The following is a 24,021-nucleotide window of genomic DNA, read 5'->3' as shown; positions in this document are numbered from 1 at the left end:
CCTAAGTGGAAATGGTTCCAGCCAACTCTGTTCAATGCGTTCCCATATCTTTCCCTTATTTTGCATCCAGATCGCTAAGATTCTTAAATGGGCCGCCTGATAATATTCACGGAATGCTGGAACTCCCATCCCCCCCTTATCTTTTAATTGGCATAACACCTCCCTTCTAACCCGGGGTGGTCTCTTCCTCCAGATAAAGGAAAATATTTTTCTTTGCAGACCCCGAAAGAAATCTTCAGGAATATCAATTGGTAAGGCCATAAATAAATACAGAAGTTTTGGTAGAATCATCATTTTGATAGCGCTAATCCTTCCTACCCAAGATAGTGTTAGGCCCTCCCATTTTTCCAACTCCCGAAACAGTTCTATTGCTTTTGGCGGGAAATTACTTTTGTAAATTTCCTCTATATTTCGAGGTATATTCACCCCCAAATATTTGACCTGTTTCTGTGCCCATCTGTATGGAAATTGGGCCTTCAGTTGATCTAATTGTGTATCTTTTATGTTTATGTCCAGTGCCTCTGATTTGTCAAAGTTTATTTTAAAGCCTGATACATCTCCGTAATTTTGTATTTCCTCCCCAATCAATGGAAAAGCTAATATGGGATCCTTGAGGAGCAGTAAAATGTCATCCGCAAACAGAAGTATTTTAGTTTCAATCCCCCCTCCTCGTAGACCTCGTATTCCGTCGTTTGCCCTGATTCTGGCTGCTAAGGGCTCCATAACCAGAGCAAACAGCAATGGTGACAGTGCACAGCCCTGTCTGGTGCCCCTGTGGAGAGAGAATGGTCGAGATATATTCCCATTAACGCGTACCCCTGCCCTCGGGTGTCTGTATATAGTTTTTAGCCATTCCGCAAACCTCCCTTCAATACCCGCCTTCTTTAGTGCTGCAAAAAGAAAGGGCCAGCTAACACGATCAAAGGCCTTTTCGGCATCCAGGGAAAGTATACACATTGGGGAGTTTGTAAGCTGTGCCCCTTGAATTACCTGCAGAGTTCTCCTTATGTTATCAAAGGTTTGGCGGTTCTGCACAAAGCCTGCTTGGTCTTCATGTATTAGTGTGGGGAGATATTTCTGCAGTCTAGTGGCTAAAATCTTAGTAAATATCTTATAATCTACCCCTAGTAATGAGATAGGCCTGTACGAACTACATGCAAGAGGATCTTTGCCCGGTTTTGGAATTACTGTTATAGTCGCCAAGTTCCAGGTTGGTGGTAAGCCAGTGACCTCATTTATGGAGTTGAAAACTCTTGTTAAGATGGGTGCTAGTATCTGTCCAAAGCACCTATAAAATTTGTTAGTGAACCCATCGGGCCCTGGTGCTTTATTAGGCACCAATCCTTTAATCGTCTGCTCTATCTCTTCCAATGTGATAGGACTGCCTAGAGCTTGGTCCGCTTCTGTTGGAAGCACTGGAAGTTCTATTTCCTCTAAGTAATTGGCTACCTCCTCTGGGCTCTGTGTTTTTTCTGGTTTGTATAGTTTTTTATAAAATCCCCTAAAGGCCTCTTCCATAAAATTTTGATCAGAATGTATATTTCCCCCTTCATCTCGTAACCCTTCTACTCCAGTTCTTGTTATCTGTTGTTTTAGTTTATGGGCTAGCAATTTGCTTGGCTTGTTACCAAATTCAAAGTGTATCTGGTGCACTCGCTGTAATTGCTCATTTATATCCGCTAATTCCAAATCATGCAACTGCGAACGCAGGTCATGTGCTTGCATCTTAAGGGCTGTGAGATCTGTGGGTTCTCCCTTTTGCAATAGTGCCTCAACCTCTGCCAATTGCTGGCGAATATTATTCTCCTGTGTACAGCGAGCTTTCCATACCCGTGATTTTAATGCTATAAGGTAGCCCCTAGTCACAGCCTTAAGGCTTTCCCATAGGGTGATTGGGGAAACTTCTCCATTATCATTAAAAGATATATATTCTTTAAGAGATTGTTCTATCTGTGTTACATTATTTGCGTCCGATAGTAGTGCATCATCCATTCGCCAGGGAGGTCTCGATTTTCTGGGTCCTACTCCCCTAATTTGTAGAATGACCGGCGAGTGGTCTGACCAGGTATGTGGAATGATCTGTGGAGTTTCAGCTCGCCCTAGTAGGGAGGCATCCCCTAACCACATATCTATCCTAGAGGACGTATGGTGTACTGTTGAATAGAAGGTGTATGTACGTTCAGTAGGATTATCTTTACGCCAATAGTCTATTAATTGCCAGCGTGTAAGGAAATCCTGAAAATTTCGTCTATCCTGCTTAGCATAGTGTGTAGTGGTCGCTGAGTTATCTAAATTCGGGTTCAGTGTTAGATTAAAATCACCTCCCATTAATAAGGCTCCTTCTATATTCCCACACAACATGAGGTCAAGCTCTGCAAAAAATTCCAAATGTTGCGTATTGGGCCCATATATGTTTACTAGTGTATAAGTCTGGCCTGCTAATTCAAAAATTATCAGTAAATATCGCCCTTGTTTATCTTTTATCACTTTTTTTATCCCCCAAGTTTTATTCCCTCGAAACATCGCTAGCACCCCTTTGCTTTTCGTGTTGTCCCTGCTGGACGCAAAGTAGATAATCGGGTATTGCCTATGTTTGCATAATTTTTCATATTTTGTTTTCAGGTGAGTTTCCTGAATCAAGCCCACGTCTATTTGTAATCTCACCATTTCCCGAAACAACAGCTGCCGTTTTCTGGGAATATTTAGCCCTTTGACATTCAGAGACATACATTTAAATTCCCCCATTTCCATAAAGTGTTACTATACTTCTCTTATTTCCCCTATTTGCTTGCTGGCCATTACTGCCCAATTGCTCCGTGATCTTTGTTATATATATCTGAGTCTCCCTTGCTATCACACAACACAAATCCCCCTCCCCCTCCCTCTTTTGATTAACCCCCTTCCCTTCCCCCCCAATGTCCCTAACAATTGTGTAATACCCCGTGGTATATCCGCGAGTGTCTACCTATGGAGGAAGTAGCCGCCCCGCTTCCCGTTTACCCCACAGAGTTCTCATGATTCCATACCTTACATTAACAGATTATCTGCAGCTTATGCATTAACAGTGAACTTGAGTCCATTTGAGTCTTGTTTAATTTCAGGTGACTCTTGTAGCCGATTGTTGGCGTTGTAGTCTTCTGGGCCCTTTCCCCACTCTTTGCCATCTTGGTGGTAAGGGTCTAGTGATATTCTTTTTCTCTTGACCCCCTGCTCTTCTCTCTTCCGGTTCTGGTGTTTCAGGGCAAATAGCCCTCGCCTCTTCAATAGATTTTATTTGATGCATGTTTCCATCTTTATAAAAAGCTAGTGCAAAGGGGTGCCTCCATCTATATTGAATTTTGAGTTCTCTTAAGTGCCTGGTAAATGGTTTCAGGTCACCCCTTCTTTTTAAAGTTGCTGCAGCCAGGTCCTGATAAATTTCGATAGCATAAGAGTCCCAGTGAAAGTCTGGCACCTGGCGGGCTCTTTTCAGCACCCGCTCTTTTAGTTTAAAGCTAGAAAAGCAGGCGATTATGTCCTTTGATTTATTGCTCCGATTGGCACCCAGTGCTCTATGTGCTCTTTCTAATTGTATGGTAGCGGCTTCTACCGTTTCTCCGTTGTCTGAGAGCAGTGCACTAACCAATTGTTGTACCACATGTTCGCAGTCTTGGTACGCGGGTACTTCTGGCAGGCCTCGAAACCTTAAATTGTTGCGTCGGCCCCGATTTTCTAGATCTTCTATTTTGTCCCAAAGTTGTTGCTGGGTCCCCTGAACCTCACCAAGTTGCTGGTCCATGCTTCCCATGGCCTCACTGTGAGTTTCCATCTGCGCTTCGATGTCCTCTAGGCGTGAGCCCAGCTCTCGTATCTCCCCTCTCAGATCCTCTTTGAGCGTCACCATCTCCGCCCGAAGTGCCTTCAAATCAGCGCTAATGTCCTGTAACCACGTTTCTAATTTTTGTGGGACCTTGTCGTCTATTGCTCGCTCGTTTTGGAGCTCTGATGCGTTTCCCGCCGACTTTGTTTTCCCTCCATTCGCTAGCTCCGATGCCTTCCGCATCTCCGCCATTTTGTTTCGGGACGCCGCTGTTTTTGCTTTAAAAGCAAAACGGGAGAGATCCGCCACTTTGGGTTCTGATCCCAGATATATTCGCCGCTATGATTTCTCTTTAATTCTCTGGCTCTGTCTCGTGTCTCAAACAGCGCTATTTCTTCTGTTTTAGCTTAATTCCTCTGTGAGGCTGTGGGAGCTTAGCTCTTATGCGGCCATGCTATTAGGTGACGTCACTTCCTCCTGTAAGTACTTAATTCTAATTCTAAATTTACTATGATAGCAAAATGTTGCTTTATCTTTCCTTATCATAATACTCAGAATTAATTTCTTAATAAAGCAATTTCTGATGAACAAAAAATCTATTAAGAAGGGTGGCTGGCCACTGCTTAAATATATACAGATTTTAGTTTGATTACATTTTCGGTTTGAACAATTGTGGAAGAGCATTGTTTTGAAATTTTGGACATTTAAGTGGATTGGGTTTTGCATGGACAGTTTTAATATATTCTCGTCACGCAGTATCATGGGTGAATTTAAGCTAGACTAGAGAGACAAGACCTTTCTTAGATTGTTTATTCCGTTGGAACTGCTTCTCTTGATAATTTGGAATCAAAAAGGGTGACATTACAATGATATATTGAGTTATAACTTTTTTATACTCTTTCAGATAAGTAAAAAAAATGTATGTCATTAAAATGTTTTTATGTCATAATTATAACATTCCTTTATACTGACATTATAGATACCTTTTGTGGTTTTATCATTTGATACTAATATTGATTTTATGTATTTATTAACAGTCTCAGCTCCTAACGCATCCCCCCAGAAAGGGCAAAACATGGCCGTGCCAGGCTACTGTCTACTTTAATAGTTGTGCTGAATAAAGTTATATACAGTCTTCGGATGTAGTATGTAGATCATCACAAAATTAGAAATTTTGTAGATCAGAGGTTTATATCAGTTATAATTTAAGAGAATAGTGGAATCATAGATATTCTGTTTATACTAGGAACGCCATTTGTCTAGAGACCTTTACACAACATGATTTGTAACTTTCTGTGAAACTTAATAAACAAATTTGAAAATAAAAATAGTTGTGTTGAATAAATATATATAAGGGAGCTTCTCCTGATCTGCTCTTTTATTTTCACCATATTGGATCTTGTGGATCAATTGCCCTGCTCTTTTTTGGTCATCCATGGGAGTACCTATGCACATGGGGGTAATTCTAGAACACAGGCAGGAACATTTACTTGCCATTTACATTTGTAAATGTTTAGAATAATGACATTTATGTACATATGTGTGCACATAAATTCTGCCTTTGCGCTGTTCTGTAAACATATGCTTAACTCACATAACATGTATTTCCAAAGGAGGCATACACATGGACCAAGCTTGGACAGTACTCACACTTATACTATTCTACAAGTTAAATGCTTAAGTTATATGTATATTTTTTGCAGTTAAATCCAAATCAACATGCTGTAGAAATATGCTGTCACTTGCTCTCAGTGAAATACAGGCCAATGACTCAGGCTAAGAACTAGGCCTGTAAAAATCAAAGATCATCTCTGACACAGATACATTTCACTGCAGCAAAAGTTGAAGTGAGTTCTCAGAAAGCTGACAGGGGAGGGGGGAGTCTGCTCTGTCAACAATGGTGGAACTGGCACCTGCGAGACGTCATGAGCAAAGATGTTTTGGCTAGTGGATGATAGCAGTAGGTCAGGTGCAAGTAAGATGAGAACATCCAAAGGGTGGCTGGAGGAAGGCTTGGGAACATGTGAAGTCATTCTTATTAACTGATAAGGGCCAAAGAGTTCTGGCGAGAAAGTTAGGGTCCATTGGGATGAATAGAGCCAGAAGGGTATAAAAAGGGCAGTCTGAAGGGTATCAGGGCAGAAGGCTGAAGAGAGAGGACAGACTGCACCTGCTGTGTGAAGTGTTATCCCATCATGTTCCAGAGATGAACGCCTAATTTGCCTGTACTGCCTTTGGGTAAGATGCTGATGCTAATAAACCATATTATTATATCTACTGACTACTGGGTTTCTTTCTAATTATGGAGCTTGCCACTGCCCAGACTGTGTAAAGCAGTCATGAGCAAATACAAGGTCGGAGTGATTAAGTATTTAAAGGGAGCATGCAGTCCTTTTCAGGGTAGTAGAAATCCCATTGCTTCCGCTGCCCAAACTGTTCCGACAGACCCAATTTTATTCAATGCCCGTCAGTCTACTGGATATCATGAGAACACTTTCTCAATAAAGAGATCAAGAACTGAACTGAGCGCTGGGCATGTTGATTTGGATTTATATGAAGCCCCCGCCTAAGATTACATCAACCATTCGAAATTTTATTTCTTGCAGTTAGGCGCTAACACTTACACCAGCTCCCCAGCTAACACAAGTGCTGGCACTTAACTTTTTAAGCTTGTATGTAAGCAGTTTTGCTAGTAATCTATAGAGGAAAGTAGACACCCAGTTATAGAACTTCCATCATACTGCATAAAACCAAGCACTATGGTGCCCTTTTACTAAAGCACAGTAAGCAGCTCATGTGTGAATTGTTAGCGTACAAGCACTACCACTGTGGTATGACAGCATCACTAATTTGTGCGTTAACTGTATGCCGTGTTAGAGGGCAGGAATTGGTTGGGTTATGGCTGCAGAACAGATGTGGACTCTTCATTTAGTGTATGGTATTTCTCATGCATCTGCACCATTTACAAATAATCCTATCACATGATAAAGAATTCTTCTCTGGAATAACTCCAGAGGACATGCCAGGCACACCCCTAACAGATACCGCACTGCCTTTGCATTTACTGCACTTTTATTTTAAGTGCAAAAACTTGCCACACTTTAGTAAAACAGCCCGTAAGATTTCTGTACACCAACTTTTCTGCATGTAACTCCGAGGGAGCAACTGTGCACATAGAAGCACATCATAGCAGGTATAACTATTCAAGAGCTTTCTGTGGAGCTAATTTATAAAAGGCCTATAGATGCATATGCTGCCTTTATAGAGTACAACATATCCTCCTGTGTCTCTTCTGCCAATGTACCCTGTTGTAAAATTAATCTCACAATGTGTACAACAGAAAAAGCAACCATATATAACAACTATTTTAAAGTGCAGTACATAAGGCATATGGCTGGAGGCATTAGAAGGCAAGCTTACTCAGGGCCTGTGCAATAGTGGAATCAAGGAAAACATGGGATGGGGGCACCAGGCACAAATGGAGTCTTCTTGCCACTTTTACCTTGCTTACTGCAGCAGCAGCAGGGCCACACTCAAGCCTTGCTGCTTCTCACTCTTTCCAGCATGAAGTCACAGGAGGGTGCAAGCTTTGCAGCATGGACCTCTGGTGGAAGTCCCACACCATACCGACTTATTCTATGCCGGGCAGAGGTAGAGTGATAGCGGTGGCAGGCCCGGCAGGAGAAAGAGTAATGATAACTTTGGGGTAGTTTTTTTTTGGTGGGGGGGAGGGGGGAGAGAAATGCACTAATTTAAAAGTTGCAGGGGCAACGAGTTTATTGTTTTGAAGAGGTAAGATGAATAAATCATATTTATAAAACAGGGATTAGATACACCAGAAGCCTGCACATATACATATGCAGACTGGACAGACAAATAAAAATATACACACTACCACAAGTAAATGTGTGCACTCTGCAGTGCCCACAGAAAGTTCAAATCCTCAGCTCCATTATTTTTCAATCTTCAAGTTTTATGTCTTCAAGGCTTGCTAATTTCTTTCTTTTTTTTTTTATTTACTCAGACTTGGAGACTCATTTTCAAAGAACACACTTACAAAGTTACATAGTTTACTATGAGGGGTATTTTCGATATGACGTCTATGTACGACTTTGGACGTTTTGTAAAAAAACGTCCAAAATCCGAATAGGAAAGAAGGCCGTTTTCAAAAAAGAAAAATGTCTATCTTTTGTTTTTGAAAACACTGTTCTGAACAACGTTTTGTGATTTGGACGTTTTGTTTTTTGGTCCATTTTTGAAAAAAAAAGAAATGTCCAAGTGCAAAACGCACAAAATCAAGCCATTGGGATGTAGGAGGAGCCAGCATTTTTTGTAGACTGATCCCTCTGACATCCCAGGACAACAATAGGGCGCCCTAGGGGGCACTGCAGTGGACTTCATAAAACGCTCCCAGGTACACATCTCACCATCTTACCTTCTGTGCTGAGCCCCCCCTAAAACCCACTACCCCCAACTGTACACCACAACCATCACCCTTACAGGTGAAAGGGGCACCTATATGTGGGTACAGTGGGTTTCTGGTGAGTTTTAGAGGTCTCACAGTTTCCACCACAAGTGTAACAGGTAGGGGGAGGTAGGAGCCTGGGTCCACCTGTCTGCAGTGCACTGCACCCAACACTAGACTATTCCAGGGCCCTGTATGCTGTTCTAATGGACCTGAGTATAATATCAGACTGGAATAGAGGCTGACAAGTAATGTTTTAAATCACATTCCCAGGGTGTGGGAGGTGGTTAGTGACCACTGGGGGAATAAGGGAAGGTCATTCCTGATTCCCTCCAGTTGTCATCTGGTTATTTAGGGCACCTTTTCGTGCCTTATTCGTAATAAAAACATGTCTAGCTCAAAACGTCTAAGTTTTAGTCCTGGACGGTTTTGTTTTGTTCCATTATGGCTGAAAAACGTCTAAGTCTTCGGAATGCTCATTCCGCCCTGAACACGCACCTGGCGCTCCCCCTTGAGATTTGGACGCACTTCTGGCGGACTTCAGAGAAAAACGTCTAAAAATAGGTTTTGAAAATACTGATTTGGATGTTTTTGTGAGAAAAACATCCAAATGCAGACTTATGCCACTTTTTGGACGTTTTTCTCTTTTGAAAATGAGCATGTATGTAACTTTGTAGTCTATGTGCTTTGAAAATGAGCACCTTCTTATTCATATATAATTAGAATAAGATATATATGAACACATATTAAAACACATTTAACCCAACCGTAAAATCATCACCTACTCAAACACCTAGGGGGAAAATCAGTTTTTACTTCCCCCCACCGCTAAAACCAAATAATCGATTTCTAAATGCAACTCCAACATAATTTTATTACAAATCTCTGGAGGAAAAATTAAAAAAAAATGTTCTCTATTTTAATTCAGTCAACCCAGGAAACAGTGATAATTGTAACAAAGCAAATGAAGATCTTAATACTCTCACTGGACAATGCCAGCTCAGCAAATTCTTCAAATGTCTTGGCCCATAAGATGCATCACCTTGAATAAAAGTAACCAAGATGTTAAATTGCATTCGCTAATCAACTGGTAGTCAGTGTAACTCCCTCAGAACCAGGCTAAAATGGCGAGAGAATATCCACCCTACCATGAGCATATTCTAAAGGAGTTGCCATCACTTCCAAGTTCTAAAGAAGATCAAAACAGAGTAGATTACAATAATCTGTCCAAATACTATTCCAGCATACATTGTTATCAACCCTTTTCCATCCATAATCAATCAAAACTGCATAACTGATTTTAAGATGAGAAATCATCATCACAAGAGGTAAGCAAACAAAATGTCAACCTGCTCCTTCCAATTTCACTTTCTTCCACTATTTTTCCTATTCTACATTTCATCGATCCACTCTAATAACTTTCCAAATATATTCTACCCCATACTTCTACACTGTTCCAACTATACCTCCAAGTTCTCCTTCGCATACTTCAAATGACCCATCTTTTTGAACTCTTCCCATTTATCTGCCCTATAGTTACCTCTAGTCCCCTGAATTTGTAATCCTCCTGTACATTTTGTTCTATTATACACCGACTACCTCCCCAACCATTCCATCTACCAGCACATATTCAAATTCTCCCTTCTACACTTACCATTGTTCCTCTATTCTTTGAATTTCTTGCTAGCTCACGTTTACCCCAAATAATAATCCAGACCAATTACAATACTTACTTATTATGTCTTCCTATCCCATTATGTCTTTAATCCACTCCACACTTCCAAATACCTTTTTCTAATTCCCAATCCAGTGCAGTCAATGATAACCATTCCCCTTCTAGAAAAGTCTTGAAGAAGTGGTACCAGTGCCCCAAGGCCTATCACCTTGCTCGCTTGCTTTCTCACCACACACTCTCATATGAACTGCACTCTGTGGTATTAACAGAAATTTATCTGACAAATGATTTCTTGCACCCTTGTATCAATGTAGAAGGTAGGACATTTATTTGTCTCATTGCTAGGAGCTGGCAGTATAAATGCAGATCCCTGTATGATTAATTAACAAATAGAGAAATTATGCAAGGAGGCAACTACACGTGTTTTAAAAGCTGAAACAAGTTATACTTTGCCACATTTTTATAATTTCTTACCTTTCTCTGTTAAATTTGAGAGAATGAAGTATGGCAGGCCTCTTTTGACGCAAATTCCATAGATGTAAACTGTCATCAGCCAAGGCACTCACAAGAGCTCCCTTAAAAATATTAAGACATAGTTTGGACCAGAATTATGCAGACTACATTCAAACCTGAATCCAAAGAAAACCCTTCTAACCCTCTATTCTTATCCCTTCCCCCTTACTAGATAGAAGGAGTCAAGATGTAGATACTCTGAATGTAATCAAAATTGCCTGATCTAGCAATAATTTAAATGTCATGATTTCTGAAAATATTTCTCCATTATTCCACAGCATTCTATATGCCAAAATGTAATATTTTCATACACCAAAATGTATATAATAGAAACATCAAAAATTTACTTAAGAATTGTAATATTCTCTGTTAACCTACTGCTACTTTTTTTTTTTGTTTGTTGCTTTTATTTTAGTCTTTGAAAATGTTTGCTGATTAATTGGATACACCATATGGAGCTTGTTCATTTCTCACACATAGCGAAGATACTTACCTGTAGCAGGTATTCTCCGAGGACAGCAGGCTGATTGTTCTCACATGTGGGTTGTCGTCGTCCACGGCGGCCCCAGGAACGGAGATTTTCTAGTAAAATCTAAAAGAGCTTTGCGACAGCCAGAAAAGCACGGGATGGATGCACTGCGCACGTGCGGCCATCTTCCCACCCGCGCGCGTCCGTTCCCGCCTCAGTTATATCAAAAGCAAATAAAGAATAAAAACAACTCCAAAGGGGAGGTGGGCAAGTTGCTGAGAACAATCAGCCTGCTGTCCTTGGAGAATACCTGCTACAGGTAAGTATCTTCGCTTTCTCTGAGGACAAGCAGGCTGCTTGTTCTCACTGATGGGGTATCCTTAGCCCCCAGGCTCACTCAAAACAACAAAGAAATGTCAATCAGGCCTTGCAACGGCGAGGACATAACAGAGATTGACCTACAAAGAACAGCTAACTGAGAGTGCAGCCTGGAACAGAACAAAAATGGGCCTGGGGGGTGGAGTTGGATTCTAAACCCCAAACAGATTCTGCAGCACCGACTGGTCGAACCGACTGTTGCGTCGGGAATCTTGCTGAAGGCAGTAATGAGAGGTGAATGTGTGGACAGATGACCACGTCGCAGCCTTGCAAATCTCTTCAATAGTGGCCAACTTCAAGTGAGCCACTGACGCTGCCATGGCTCTAACACTATGAGCCGTGACATGACCCTCAAGTGTCAGCCCAGCTTGGGCATAAGTGAAGGAATGATTGCTAGCCAATTTGAAATGGTGCGTTTCCCTTCTGTTGGGATCAAAAGAAACAAACATTTGGGCAGACTGTCTGATGCGGCTTGTCCGCTCCACATAGAAGGCCTCTTGTAGTCCAATGTATGCAACTGACGTTCAGCAGGGCAGGTATGAGGACGGGGAAAAAATGTTGGCAAGACAATTGACTGGTTCAGATGGACACCACCTTCAGCAAGAACTTAGGGTGTGTGCGGAGGACTACTCTATTATGATGAAATTTAGTATAAGGAGCATGGGCTACCAAGGCTTGCAGCTCACTGACTCTATGAGCTGAAGTAACAGCCAACAAGAATGACCTTCCAGGTCAAGTACTTCAGATGGCAGGAATCCAGTGGCTCAAAAGGAGGTTTCATCAGTTGGGTGAGGACAACGTTGAGATCCCATGACACTGGTGGAGGTTTGACAGGGGGCTTTGACAAAAGCAAACCTCTCATGAAGTGAACAACTAAAGGCTGTCCAGAGATAGGCTTACCCTCTACACGATAATGGAAAGCACTAATCGCTCTAAGATGAACTCTTACGGAGTTGGTCTTGAGACCAGACTGACAAGTGTAGAAGGTATTCAAGCAGGGTCTGTGTAGGACAAGAGCGAGGATATAGGGCCTTGCTGTCACACCAGACAGCAAACCTCCTCGACTTAAAAGAGTAACACTTCTTTGTGGAATCTTTCCTGGACGCAAGCAAGACTCGGGAGACACCCTCAGAAAGACCCAAGGAAGCGAAGTCTATGCTCTCAACATCCAGGCCGTGAGAGCCAGAGACTGGAGGTCAGGATGCAGAAGCGCCCCCTCGTTCTGAGTGATGAGGGTTGGAAAACACTCCAATCTCCACGGTTCTTCGAAGAACAACTCCAAAAGAAAAGGGAACCAAATCTGACGTGGCCAAAAGGGTGCAATCAGAATCATGGTTCCGCGGTCTTGCTTGAGTTTCAGCAAAGTCTTCCCCACGAGAGGTATGGGAGGATATGCGTACAACAGGCCCTTCCCCCAATGAAGGAGAAAGGCATCTGACGCTAGTCTGTCGTGGGCCTGAAGTCTGGAACAGAACTGAGGGACTTTGTGATTGAGCTGAGTGGCAAAAAGATCCACCAAGGGGGTGCCCCACTCTCGGAAGATCTTGTGAACAACCCTGCAGTTGAGCGACCACTCGTGAGGTTGCATTGTCCTGCTCAATCTGACAGCCAGACTGTTGTTTACGCCTGCCAGATACGTGGCCTGGAGAAACATGCCGTAACGGCGAGCCCAAGCCACATCTGGACGGCCTTCCGACACAAAGGGCCATTGCAGGTGCCCCCCCTGCTTGTTGACGTAATACATGGCAACCTGGTTGTCTGTTTGAATTTGAATAATTTGATTGGACAGCCAATTTCTGAAAGCCTTCAGAGCGTTCCAGATCGCTCGCAGCTCCAGTAGATTGATCTGAAGACCTGACACCTGGAAAGACCAAGCTCCCTGAGTGTGGAGCCCATCTACATGCGCTCCCCACCCCAAGAGAGATGCATCCGTGGTCAGCACTTTTTGAGGCTGAGGAACCTGGAAGGGACATCCCTGGGTCAGACTGGATCGAATTGTCCACCACTACTACTACTACTACTATTTAGCATTTCTATAGCGCTACAAGGCATACGCAGCGCTGCACAAACATAGAAGAAAGACAGTCCCTGCTCAAAGAGCTTACAATCTAATAGACAACAATAAAGTAAGCAAATCAAATCAATTAATGTGTACAGGAAGGAGGAGAGGAGGGTAGGTGGAGGCGAGTGGTTACAAGTGGTTACGAGTCAAAAGCAATGTTAAAGAGGTGGGCTTTCAGTCTAGATTCAAAGATGGCCAAGGATGGGGCAAGACGTAGGGACTCAGGAAGTTTATTCCAGGCATAGGGTGCAGTGAGACAGAAGGCGCGAAGTCTGGAGTTGGCAGTAGTGGAGAAGGGAACAGATAAGAAGGATTTATCCATGGAGCGGAGTGCACGGGAAGGGGTGTAGGGAAGGACGAGTGTGGAGAGATACTGGGGAGCAGCAGAATGAGTACATTTATAGGTTAGTAGAAGAAGTTTGAACAGGATGCGAAAATGGATAGGGAGCCAGTGAAGCGACTTGAGGAGAGGGGTAGTATGAGTAAAGCGACCCTGGCGGAAGACGAGACGGGCAGCAGAGTTTTGAACCGATTGGAGAGGGGAGAAGTGACTAAGTGGGAGGCCAGCAAGAAGCAGATTGCAGTAGTCTAAGCGAGAGGTGACAAGGGTGTGGATGAGGGTTTTGGTAGAGTGCTCAGAAAGAAAGGGGAGGATTTTACGGATGTTGTAAAGAAAGAAACGACAGGTCTTGGCGATCTGCTGGATATGAGCAGAGAAGGAGAGAGAAGAGTCAAAGATGACCCCAAGGTTTCGAGCTGAGGAGACAGGGAGAATGAGAGAGCCATCAACAGAAATAGAAAACGGGGGGAGTGGGGAGGTGGGTTTGGGGGGAAAAATGAGAAGCTTGGTTTTGGTCATGTTTAATTTCAGGTGGTGTTGAGACATCCAGACAGCAATGTCAGACAAGCACGCTGAAACTTTGGTTTGGATGCAAGGTGAGATATCAGGGGTAGAAAGGTAGATTTGGGAGTCATCAGCATAGAGATGGTAGGAAAAGCCATGGGATGAGATTAATGAACCAAGGGAAGAAGTGTAGATAGAAAAGAGGAGGGGACCAAGAACAGAACCCTGAGGTACACCGACAGGCAGAGGGATAGAAGTAGAAGAGGATCCACCAGAGTGAACACTAAAGGTGCGGAGGGAGAGGCAGGAAGAGAACCAGGAAAGGACAGAGCCCTGGAATCCAAGTGAGGACAGGGTATCGAGAAGTATGCTGTGATCGACAGTGTCAAAAGCAGCGGAAAGATCAATAAAAATGAGGATGGAATATTGACCTCTGGATTTAGCCAGTAATAGGTCATTGGAGACTAGTAGGCACAGTTTCTGTTGAGTGGAGAGGGCAAAAACCAGATTGTAGTGGGTCAGGAATAGCATGTGAGGAGAGAAAATCAAGGCAGCGGCGGTGAACAGCACGCTCAAGTAATTTGGAGAGAAATGGAAGGAGAGAGATGGGTCGGTAATTAGAGGGACAAGTAGGGTCGAGTGAAGGCTTCTTAAGGAGAGGTGTGACCACAGCATGTTTAAAGGCAGCAGGCACAGTCGCAGTGGAAAGTGAGAGGTTGAGAATGTGACAGATAAAAGGAATAAGAGCAGGAGAGAAGGCATTAAGAAGGTTGGTGGGAATGGGATCGGAGGAACAGGTGGTACATTTTGAGGAAGAAAGGAGAAGTGTAGTTTCCTCTATAGTAACTTCAGGAAAGGAGGAAAGGGAATGAGGGGAAGGAGAGAGAGGGGAATGGACTAGTGGAGGGAGAGGTGGCGAGGTAGAGAATGCAAGGTTTATCTTTTGAACCTTGTCGTGAAAGAATTCAGCAAGGGTCTGATGAGATAATGAAGGGGGAGTTGGGGGAGGGGGCACCTTGAGGAGAGAGTTCAATGTGGTGAAGAAAAGTCGAGGGTTAGAGCCAAGAGAGTCAGTTGGATATAATAATCCTGTTTGGCGCGTAAAAGAGCAGATTGGAAGGAGGTCAGCATGAACTTAAAGTGTAAGAAAACAGCAAGGGTCCGAGATTTCCGCCAGAGGCGTTCGGCGGAGCGGGTACAGGAACGTAGGTAGCGGATATTAGAAGTCAGCCAAGGTTGGGGTTTTGTACGCCTTATAGGGCGGGTCATCAAAGGTGCAAGAGTGTCTAAGGCAGAAGATAGAATATTGTTGTAAGAAGAAACAGCCTCGTTGACAGACGTGGATGGTGCCACAGTCGAGAGGAGATTTGAAACATGGGAGGATAGAGATGAAGGGTCAATACTATGAAGATTCCTAGATAAATTAGATAAGAAAGGACGGGACTGGGAGGGAGGAGATTTAAGTGTGAAAGTTATAATATGGTGATCAGAGAGGGGAAGATCAGAGGCAAGGAAACAAGAGGGTGAACAGTTGGAGGAGAAGATAAGATCAAGACAGTGACCATTTTGATGAGTGGGGGAGGTGGAGCATAGTTGGAGATTAATGGAGGATGTTAAAGCAAGTACCTTGGAAATATAAGAGTTAGAAGGATCATTAGCAGGAATATTAAAGTCACCGAGAGAGGGAGAGGAAGGATCATGGAAGAAGGCAAGCCAGGCATCAAAGTCACTGAGAAAGGATGAAAGGGACTTATCAGGGGGACGATAAATGACCGCTATTCGAAGAGGCAGAGGAGAGAAAAGGCGGATAGAGCGGACTTCAAAGGAGGAAAAACAGTGAGATTGAGGTGGAAGAAGGGGTTGAAATCTGGAGGAGGGAGAGAGAAGTAGTCCAACACCGCCCCCGCGACCAGCAGGGCGAGGAGTATGTGAAAAAAGAGAACCGCCATGGTAGAGGGCTGCGACTGAAGCAGAGTCATCAGGGCAGAGCCAGGTTTCTGTTATGGCGAGCAGATGGAGGTGACGCGAGATAAAGAGGTCCTGGATATAGGGGAGTTTGTTACAGATAGAGCGGGCATTCCATAGGGCGCAAGAGAAGGGCAGAGAAGAGGAGGGGAGTAGAGGAATAGAGATGAGGTTAGAGAGGTCGCGGTGAGATCTGTAGAGTTGGGATAATAGTTGGTGAGGAGGGCCAGGATTGGGATTGATGTCACCGGCTGAGAGTAAGAGAAGGAGTAAAAAAGAGCGGAGGAGAGTAGGAGAGGTGTGGCCACGAAGGCGTCGAAGGCGAGAGGTATTTAGGTGGAATGGGGAAGGCAAAATGGAGGGAAGAAAGAGACAGAGATTAAAAGCCAAGAGGGAGGAAGAGGGTAGGAGAGAAGGTGAGGTGATGAAGTCGATGGATGGGCAGTGAGTTCCTGTAGCGGAGAGAGGTAGGGGGTGAGGGAAAAGGTTAGGAAGGGACAGGGCTAGGAAGAGAATGTGATTAGGGGCCATAAACGACTGAGGTACTTTAGCAACTGGGAAGATTAGATGTAAAGAGAAAAAATGCCCCGCGCGGCACCTAGAGCGGAGGCCCTGAGTGGATCGGAGTGGACCTGGGTGTCACCCCGGAGAAGGCTGTAAGGATATGCAGATGAGCTGCAAGTCCTCCACAGCACCTGAAAGGCAGCTGGTGGTAGAGCTGGGCACCTCTCAGCTGAGGAAAGGCTTACCAGGGGTTAGGCCGAAGCCAGCATTCCTCCCCCTGAGGGTCGCCTGAAGGGAATTGTGAAAATCGGTGGACAGCTGGATCACATCCTCTAGATTCCCCGCAGCTTGATACCACTGGTAAGCTAGGGTCCATTGAGCAGATCTCATGTGCAGGCGTGCCATGGGCGTCACATGAACTGTGGAGGACATATGGCCTAGAAGTCTCAACATCTGCCGAGCCGTGATCTGCTGAGATGCCCTGACCAGGGAAACGAGAGACAGAAGGTTGTCTGCTCTCGTCTTGGGAAGATAGGCCCGAGCTGTCTGAGAGTCCAGCAGGGCTCCTATAAATTATAGTTGTTGAACTGGAAGAAGGTGGGACTTTGGGTAATTGATGACAAACCCTAGTAGCTCAAAGAGTCGATTAGTCATTTGCATGGACTTTACAGCTCCTGCCTCTGAGGTGTTCTTCACCAGCCAATCGTCGAGATAAGGAAACACATGCACTCCCAGTCTGCGTAGCGACGCTGCAACTACCGCCAGGCATTTTATAAACACCCTGGGCACAGAGGCAAGCCCAAAGAGTAGCACACAATAGTGGAAGTGCTGTGTCCCTAGACGGAATCGCAGATACTTCCTGTGAGCTGGAAGTATCGGAATGTGAGTGTAAGCATCCTTTAAGTCCAGAGAGCATAGCCAATCGTTTTTCTGAATCATGGGAAAAAGGGGGCCCAGGGAAACCATCCTGAACTTTTCTCTGACCAGATATTTGTTCAGGGCCCTTAGGTCTAGGATGGGACGCATCCCCCCCTTTTTTTTTTGCACAAGGAAGTACCTGGAATAGAATCTCGGCCCATCTTGCCCTGGTGGAACGGAATCGACCGCATTGGCGCTGAGAAGGGCAGAGAGTTCCTCTGCAAGTATCTGCCTGTGCTGGAAGCTGAAAGACAGAGCTCCCGGTGGACAATTTAGAGGTCTGGAGATCAAATTGAGGGAGTACCCCAACCGGACTATTTGAAGAACCCACCGGTCAGAGGTTATGAGAGGCCAACTTTGGTGAAAAATGTTTAACCTCCCTCCGACTGGTAGATCGTCTGGCACAGGTACGTTTATGGCAGCTATGCTCAGCTGGAGCCAGTCAAAAGCCCGCCCCTTGCTTTTGCTGGGGAGCTGCAGGGGCCTGTCTGGGCACACACTGTTGACGTGAAAGAGCGCGCTGGGGCTGAGCCTGAGAAGGCTGTCGGGAAGGTGGACTGTACCTACGCTTATTGTAAGCATAGGGAGCATTCCTTCTTCCCCTGAAAAATTGTCTACCTGTTGAGGTAGATGCTGAAGGCGCCCGGTGGGACAGTTTCTTGAGTGCGGTTTCCCACTGGTGGAGCTGCTCTACCACCTGCTCGACCTTCTCACCAAAAATATTATCCCCCCGGCAAGGAACATCCGCAAGCCGCTGCTGGGTCCGATTGTCCAGGTGAGGCACGCAGCCATGAGAGTCTGTGCATCACTATACCTTGAGCAGCGGATCTGGATGCAACATTAAAAGTGTCATAAGCACCCCTGGACAAGAATTTACGACACACCTTCAGTTGCCTGACCACCTCCTGAAAAGGCCTGGCGTGCTCTGGAGGAAGCTTATCCACCAAGTCTGCCAGTTGCTTAACATTGTTCCGCATGTGAATGCTCGTGTAGAGCTGGTAGGACTGAATTTTGAACACGAGCATAGAGGACTGGTAGGCCTTCCTCCCAAAAGAGTCCTAGCCTCTCGCCTCGGGGTGCCGAGGCGAAATCTCTAGTACTTCTGGCTCTCTTGAGAGCGGAATCCACAACCGCAGAGTCATGAGGTAACTGGACCTCATCAACTCAGGTTCTCCATGGATCTGATACTGGGACTCCACTTTCTTAGGGATGGTGGGATTAGATAATGGTTTCATCCAATTCCTCAACAATGTCTCCTTAAGGACATTATGCAGAGGGGAAGTGGATGACTCCTTGGGTGGGGAAGGATAGTCCAGTACCTCGAGCATCTCAGTCCTGGGTTCATCCTCATTTACCACAGGGAAGGGAATGCCCACAGACATTTCCTGGATAAAGGAGGAGAAGGACAGACTCTCCGGTGGAGAAAGCTTCCTCTCAGGTGAAGGAGTGGGATCAGAAGGAAGACCACAAGACTCCTCGGAAGAGAAATATCTGGGGTCTTCCCCTTCATCCCAGGAGGCATCCTCCTCAGTATTGGACAAGAGTTCACGAACTACATTCCAAAACTGGGCCCGTCTCGATGCCGAGGAACCATGTCCTCGATGGCGGTGATGAAGCTCCCTCCATCGACGTCGATGGAGAGTCAACCTGGGTGGCAGCCGAGGCCGATGCCGCATGCAGTACCGGCATCGGGGACCTCACCACAGGCACAGAGCCAGCCGCCGCTTCCATTTACAGTACTGAGGGTGCAAGCACCCCCGGTACCGGAACAGACTGATGCAGCAGTCCTTTCAGGCCTGGAAGAATGGCTTGAATGCTCTCCTCCAGAGTCGCTGTTGAGGAAGGCTGTGGGGCCAGTACCGGGGTTGAAGTCAGAACCTGTGAAGGCCTGGGAGACGGTACCGGGCTGTCCGAAGATTAACGCACCAACACCTCCTGTATGGAGGGTGAGCACTCCTCCCGGCGTCGGCGCTTTCCGGGTGCCGAATCCCTCAACGCCCCAGAGCTCCCGGTACCGTGTCTCGAGGGAGACCGGTGCCGATGCTTCTTTGCCTTCGCTCGAAGCACATCACCGGTACCAACGAGGAGGACGTGGAATCCACATGCCTCCTCGGGGTCGGGTCTGACATCTGTCGGTCCCGGTGGGCCTGCACAGCAGGAGCCTTCGAGACAGGTGGAGACCAACTCGACGGCTCACTACTTCCATTATCTGCGCTCCCGATGTCGATGCCATCCCCAGTGCCAATATCAACGCCACTGACCTCGGTACTGATGTTGACGTCGACGGCGAGGAATCAGTCGGAGCTCCGAAAAGGCGGTCCCGAAGAGCTCTTCTCGACACCTGTGTCTGCTTTTTCAAGCTAAGACACAACTTGCAAGCGTCTGGGCGATGGTCGGGCCCAAGGCACTGAATGCACCAGGAGTGCAGGTCAGTGCCCGAGATTGACCGCTGGCACCGAGCACACTTCTTGAAGCCGCTGGAAGGCTTTGATGACATCAGCGGAAAAATCGCGGCGGCGAAGTCAAACGACTTGATTGTGCCGACTAATGGCACAAAAAAGGGGAACCGCAGATGGATGGCCCAAAAGGCCACAACAGAACCGAAAAGAAACTTATAAAGGACAAAAACTAAGGAAAGAGGGATTTCTTTTTTTTTTTTTTACTGGAAAAGAAAAAAACAAGAAAAAAGGCGACTAAAAACAAGAGAAAAAAGCGGCAAACAGCACGCAAAAAGAATTTTTCCTGGGACCTAAGGGAGAGAGACCGCGAGCAGGCACTGTCCACCGTGGAAAAGAACAAACTGAGGCAGGAACAGACGCGCGTGAGTGGGAAGATGGCCGCGCATGCGCAGTGCGTCCGTCCCATGCTTTGCTGGCTGTCGCAAAGCTCTTTTAGATTTTACTAGAAAATCTCTGTTCCTGGGGCCGCCGTGGACGACGACAACCCACATGTGAGAACAAGCAGCCTGCTTGTCCTCGGAGAAATGTATTATTCTAAAAACTTATAAAGATTTTTAAAAAAAGAATTGTAATCTATTAAAATAGCACATTTGATTCCTAAAAATGATATACAAATTTGATATTATTCATAGATACTTGTGGTTTTATTAATCACTATAAACAGATAAATCTATCAAATTGTTATGTAAAAATGTAGCTATAATTTTCCTAGGAGCCTCACAAGCCCCACAGGTATACAAATTACTATAATCCATGTGACCGGAAACACAAAACTTTTAATAAAACAAAGTTAACATTTTTTACACAGTTTATAGATACCAAACAAAAAAAAACCCTGAAAGAATTACTTACAGGATGATAAAAGCTTAATGGTGGCATCTTTCATGGATTCACACTAATGGGTCATGAGTTCTATCCAATGCCCAGTAGACGTTTACAACTATATCATGCTCAGGGCACAACACCCACCACCATCAACTGCCAACTGCTTGTCACTTCAGCAGTGAATATGAGACTGGTTTCAACTAGACAATGCACCCTACGGGGCAAAGCACACCAGGTCTGGTTTGCCTACTGACATTAGACTATAGTTTATGCAGAAATGAGTAAAAGAAAAATCATTGACCAGGCTGCAATTAATCTCTAACACTTCAGCCAAACTTATTGAAAGGGACACTTCAATTTTGAGAGAATTATATTGGTTCCTTTTCTTATTTCAGATTAGATTCAAGCTTTTGACTACTGTTGTTTATATTATACAGGGGATAGCATTGTCTTATCTTTTGGACGCTATCAGGATCCTTGACATTCCATAAGATCTGCACAAGATATTCTTATTGAAATTCCATTGGTCAAACAATGTAAATTATCGTCAATTCCCCCCCCCCAAAAAAAATCACAAGTACTACTACTACTACTTAACATTTCTAAAGCGCTACTAGGGTTACGCAGCGCTGTACAGTTTAACGAAGAAGGACAGTCCCTGCTAAAAGGAGCTTACAATCTAAAGGACGAAATGTCAAGTTGGGGCAGTCTAGATTTCCTGAATAGAGGTATAATGGTTAGGTGCCAAAAGCGACATTGAAGAGGTGTGCTTTGAGCAAGGATTTGAAGATGGGCAAGGAGGGGGCTTGACGTATGGACTCGAGGCGTTTATTCCAAGCGTAGGGTGAGGCGAGGCAGAAAGGGCGGAGCCTGGAGTTGGCGGTGGAGGAGAAGGGTACTGAGAGGAGGGTTTTGTCCTGTGAGCGGAGGTTTCGGGTAGGAATGTAAAGGGAGATGAGGATAGAGAGGTAACGAGCGGCTGCAGATTGAGTGCATTTGTAGGTTAGTAGGAGTAGCTTGAACTGTATGCGGTACCTGATCGGAAGCCTGTGAAGTGACTTGAGGAGAGGGGTGATATGAGCATATCGGTCCAGACGGAAGATAAGACGTGCAGCAGAGTTCTGAACGGATTGAAGGGGGGAAAGATGGCTAAGTGGGAGGCCGGTGAGGAGTAGGTTGCAGTAGTCAAGGCGAGAGGTAATGAGAGAGTGGATGAGAGTTCGGGTGGCGTGTTCAGATAGGAAAGGGCGAATTTTGCTGATGTTATAGAGAAAGAAGCGACAGGTCTTGGCTATCTGCTGGATATGCGAAGAGAAGTACCCCACCCTTCTAGTCCCCAAGAGACCCAACCCATCCCCTCCCCTCAACCTCGAGCAGAGAATTCCACCAATGGCCACTAGTAGTAGTCTTAAGTCATTCTTCCTTATAAGAAGCTCCGTTCCTTTTATCTTGCTGCACCTTATGCCTGGAATAGACTTCCTGAGCCGGTCCGTCAAGCTCCATTTCTGGCAGTCTTCAAATCTAAGCTAAAACCCCACCTTTTTGATGCTGCTTTTAACTCCTAACTCTTGTTCACTTGTTCAGAACCCTTATTTTATCATCCTGACTTTAATATTCCTTTATCTCTTGTTTGTCCTGTTTGTCTGTCATAATTAGATTGCAAGCTCTGTCGAGCAGGGACTGTCTCTTCATGTTCAAGTGTACAGCGCTGCGTATGTCTAATAGCGCTACAGAAATTATAAGTAGTAGTAGTAAGTAGTAGTAGTCTTAAGTCATTCTTCCATATAAGGAGCAAATGCCCTTAAATGGTTGGATGAACACTAGTGATACTACCACTAGAGGTCATCAGCGCTATTTTGACACTTGCAGCCTGAAAGGGTGGGAGCAGAGAGGAACTGCTCCTATCCTATCCCACTAGACTACTAGGGAATCCCCAGCTGAGTCCTGGAGGAAAGGGCAGGGTCTTGTTGGAGGAGAACAGAAGAGGGGGAAACGGACCAGTTGCCTAGTGGTCAGAGAACCTGTTCAAATCCTGCTGCTGCTGTTTGTGCTATTGGACAAGTCACTTAACTCTCCACTGCCTCATGTACAAACTTAGGGCTCCTTTTACTAAGCAGTGGTGCCCAATGCAGGCTTATCGCTCGCTATAACAGAAATACCGCCAGACTACTGCAGCAGCCCGTCAATACTTCCCGCCCCTACCGCAGGATGGCGGATTGTACCCGGTGATAATCGGGCAGTGCTGCACACTGCCTGGTTACCATCGGGTTAGCACGGGAGCCCTTACCGCCACCTCAATGGATGGCGGTAAGGGCTCCCCCACAAAATGGCCGGCCATTTCCTGCAGGAAAGAGAGACTTTCCCTTTTACCAGCTGTGGTAAAAGGGGGCCTCAGAACGCATGTAAAACACGTGCTGATGCCAGCACCAGCCCACTTTTGCCGTAGGTTGGTAAATGGGGCCCTTAGATTGTGAGCCCTCCAGGAAAAGGGAAATTAGTGTATCTGAATGTAACTCACCTTGAGCTACTACTGAAAACAGGTGTAAGCTAAATCCAAATACTCTTTTTTGACAGTTGGGGCAGCAGCCATGCTACTAGACTGCCAGTAAGTGCAGCCACGATATCAGCAGTTGTGACAGCTAGTGCACGGCATTGAACTATGTGTCGTCACAGCTGGCCATGCCTCTGTTCCAACCCTGTCATGTCCTGACCTACCCCAACCTGCGTTAAGCAACCAGTGTAGGGTTTGGGGGGGAGGGGGTTTGCCCATTAGTATGGGTCCATACTAATGTCTGCTACATGGTAGAAAAATGCAATAGCTCCTTAATACAGCCTGGTAAAAAGAATCCCAATCAAACATATAAATGGCAAGAGGCGTACTCACTCGCAAATGCGCAGTAGAGACCCTCTCTGTCCCACGTCAATACGTGATGACGGGGGCGTGACAGAGAGGGAACCTGCGCACCTGCGAGTGAGGGAACCGCCGTCACCACCGCTCCCTCCCCACCCCAGGGTTGCCGCTACCGCTTCCCCCACCCACCCGGAGTCGCCGCCGCCACCCACCCTCTACCCGGCCCAGGTACCTGGCTTCACTATTCAAACCGCCAGAACGCAGCACACAGCTCATCTGAGCTGCCATTGGCCT

At 45.5% G+C, this 24,021-nt stretch overlaps 1 protein-coding gene across 1 annotated transcript in view; it reads right to left on the bottom strand.

The window, feature by feature from the left end:
* The window catches only part of STXBP5 (syntaxin binding protein 5), a 789,999-nt gene that overhangs the window by 722,342 nt on the left and 43,636 nt on the right, over positions 1-24,021 (bottom strand). The window contains exon 3 of the mRNA XM_030194976.1: positions 10,414-10,514. Coding sequence (XP_030050836.1) covers positions 10,414-10,514 — 101 coding nt within the window. The remainder of the gene's footprint in view (positions 1-10,413; positions 10,515-24,021) is intronic.

The sequence above is a fragment of the Microcaecilia unicolor genome, chromosome 3 (genome assembly GCF_901765095.1).
Source record: "Microcaecilia unicolor chromosome 3, aMicUni1.1, whole genome shotgun sequence".
Classification (NCBI taxonomy): Eukaryota; Metazoa; Chordata; class Amphibia; order Gymnophiona; family Siphonopidae; genus Microcaecilia; species Microcaecilia unicolor.
The sequence above is the reverse complement of the archived record's forward strand: the minus strand, read 5'-3'. Positions and strand labels throughout refer to the sequence as shown.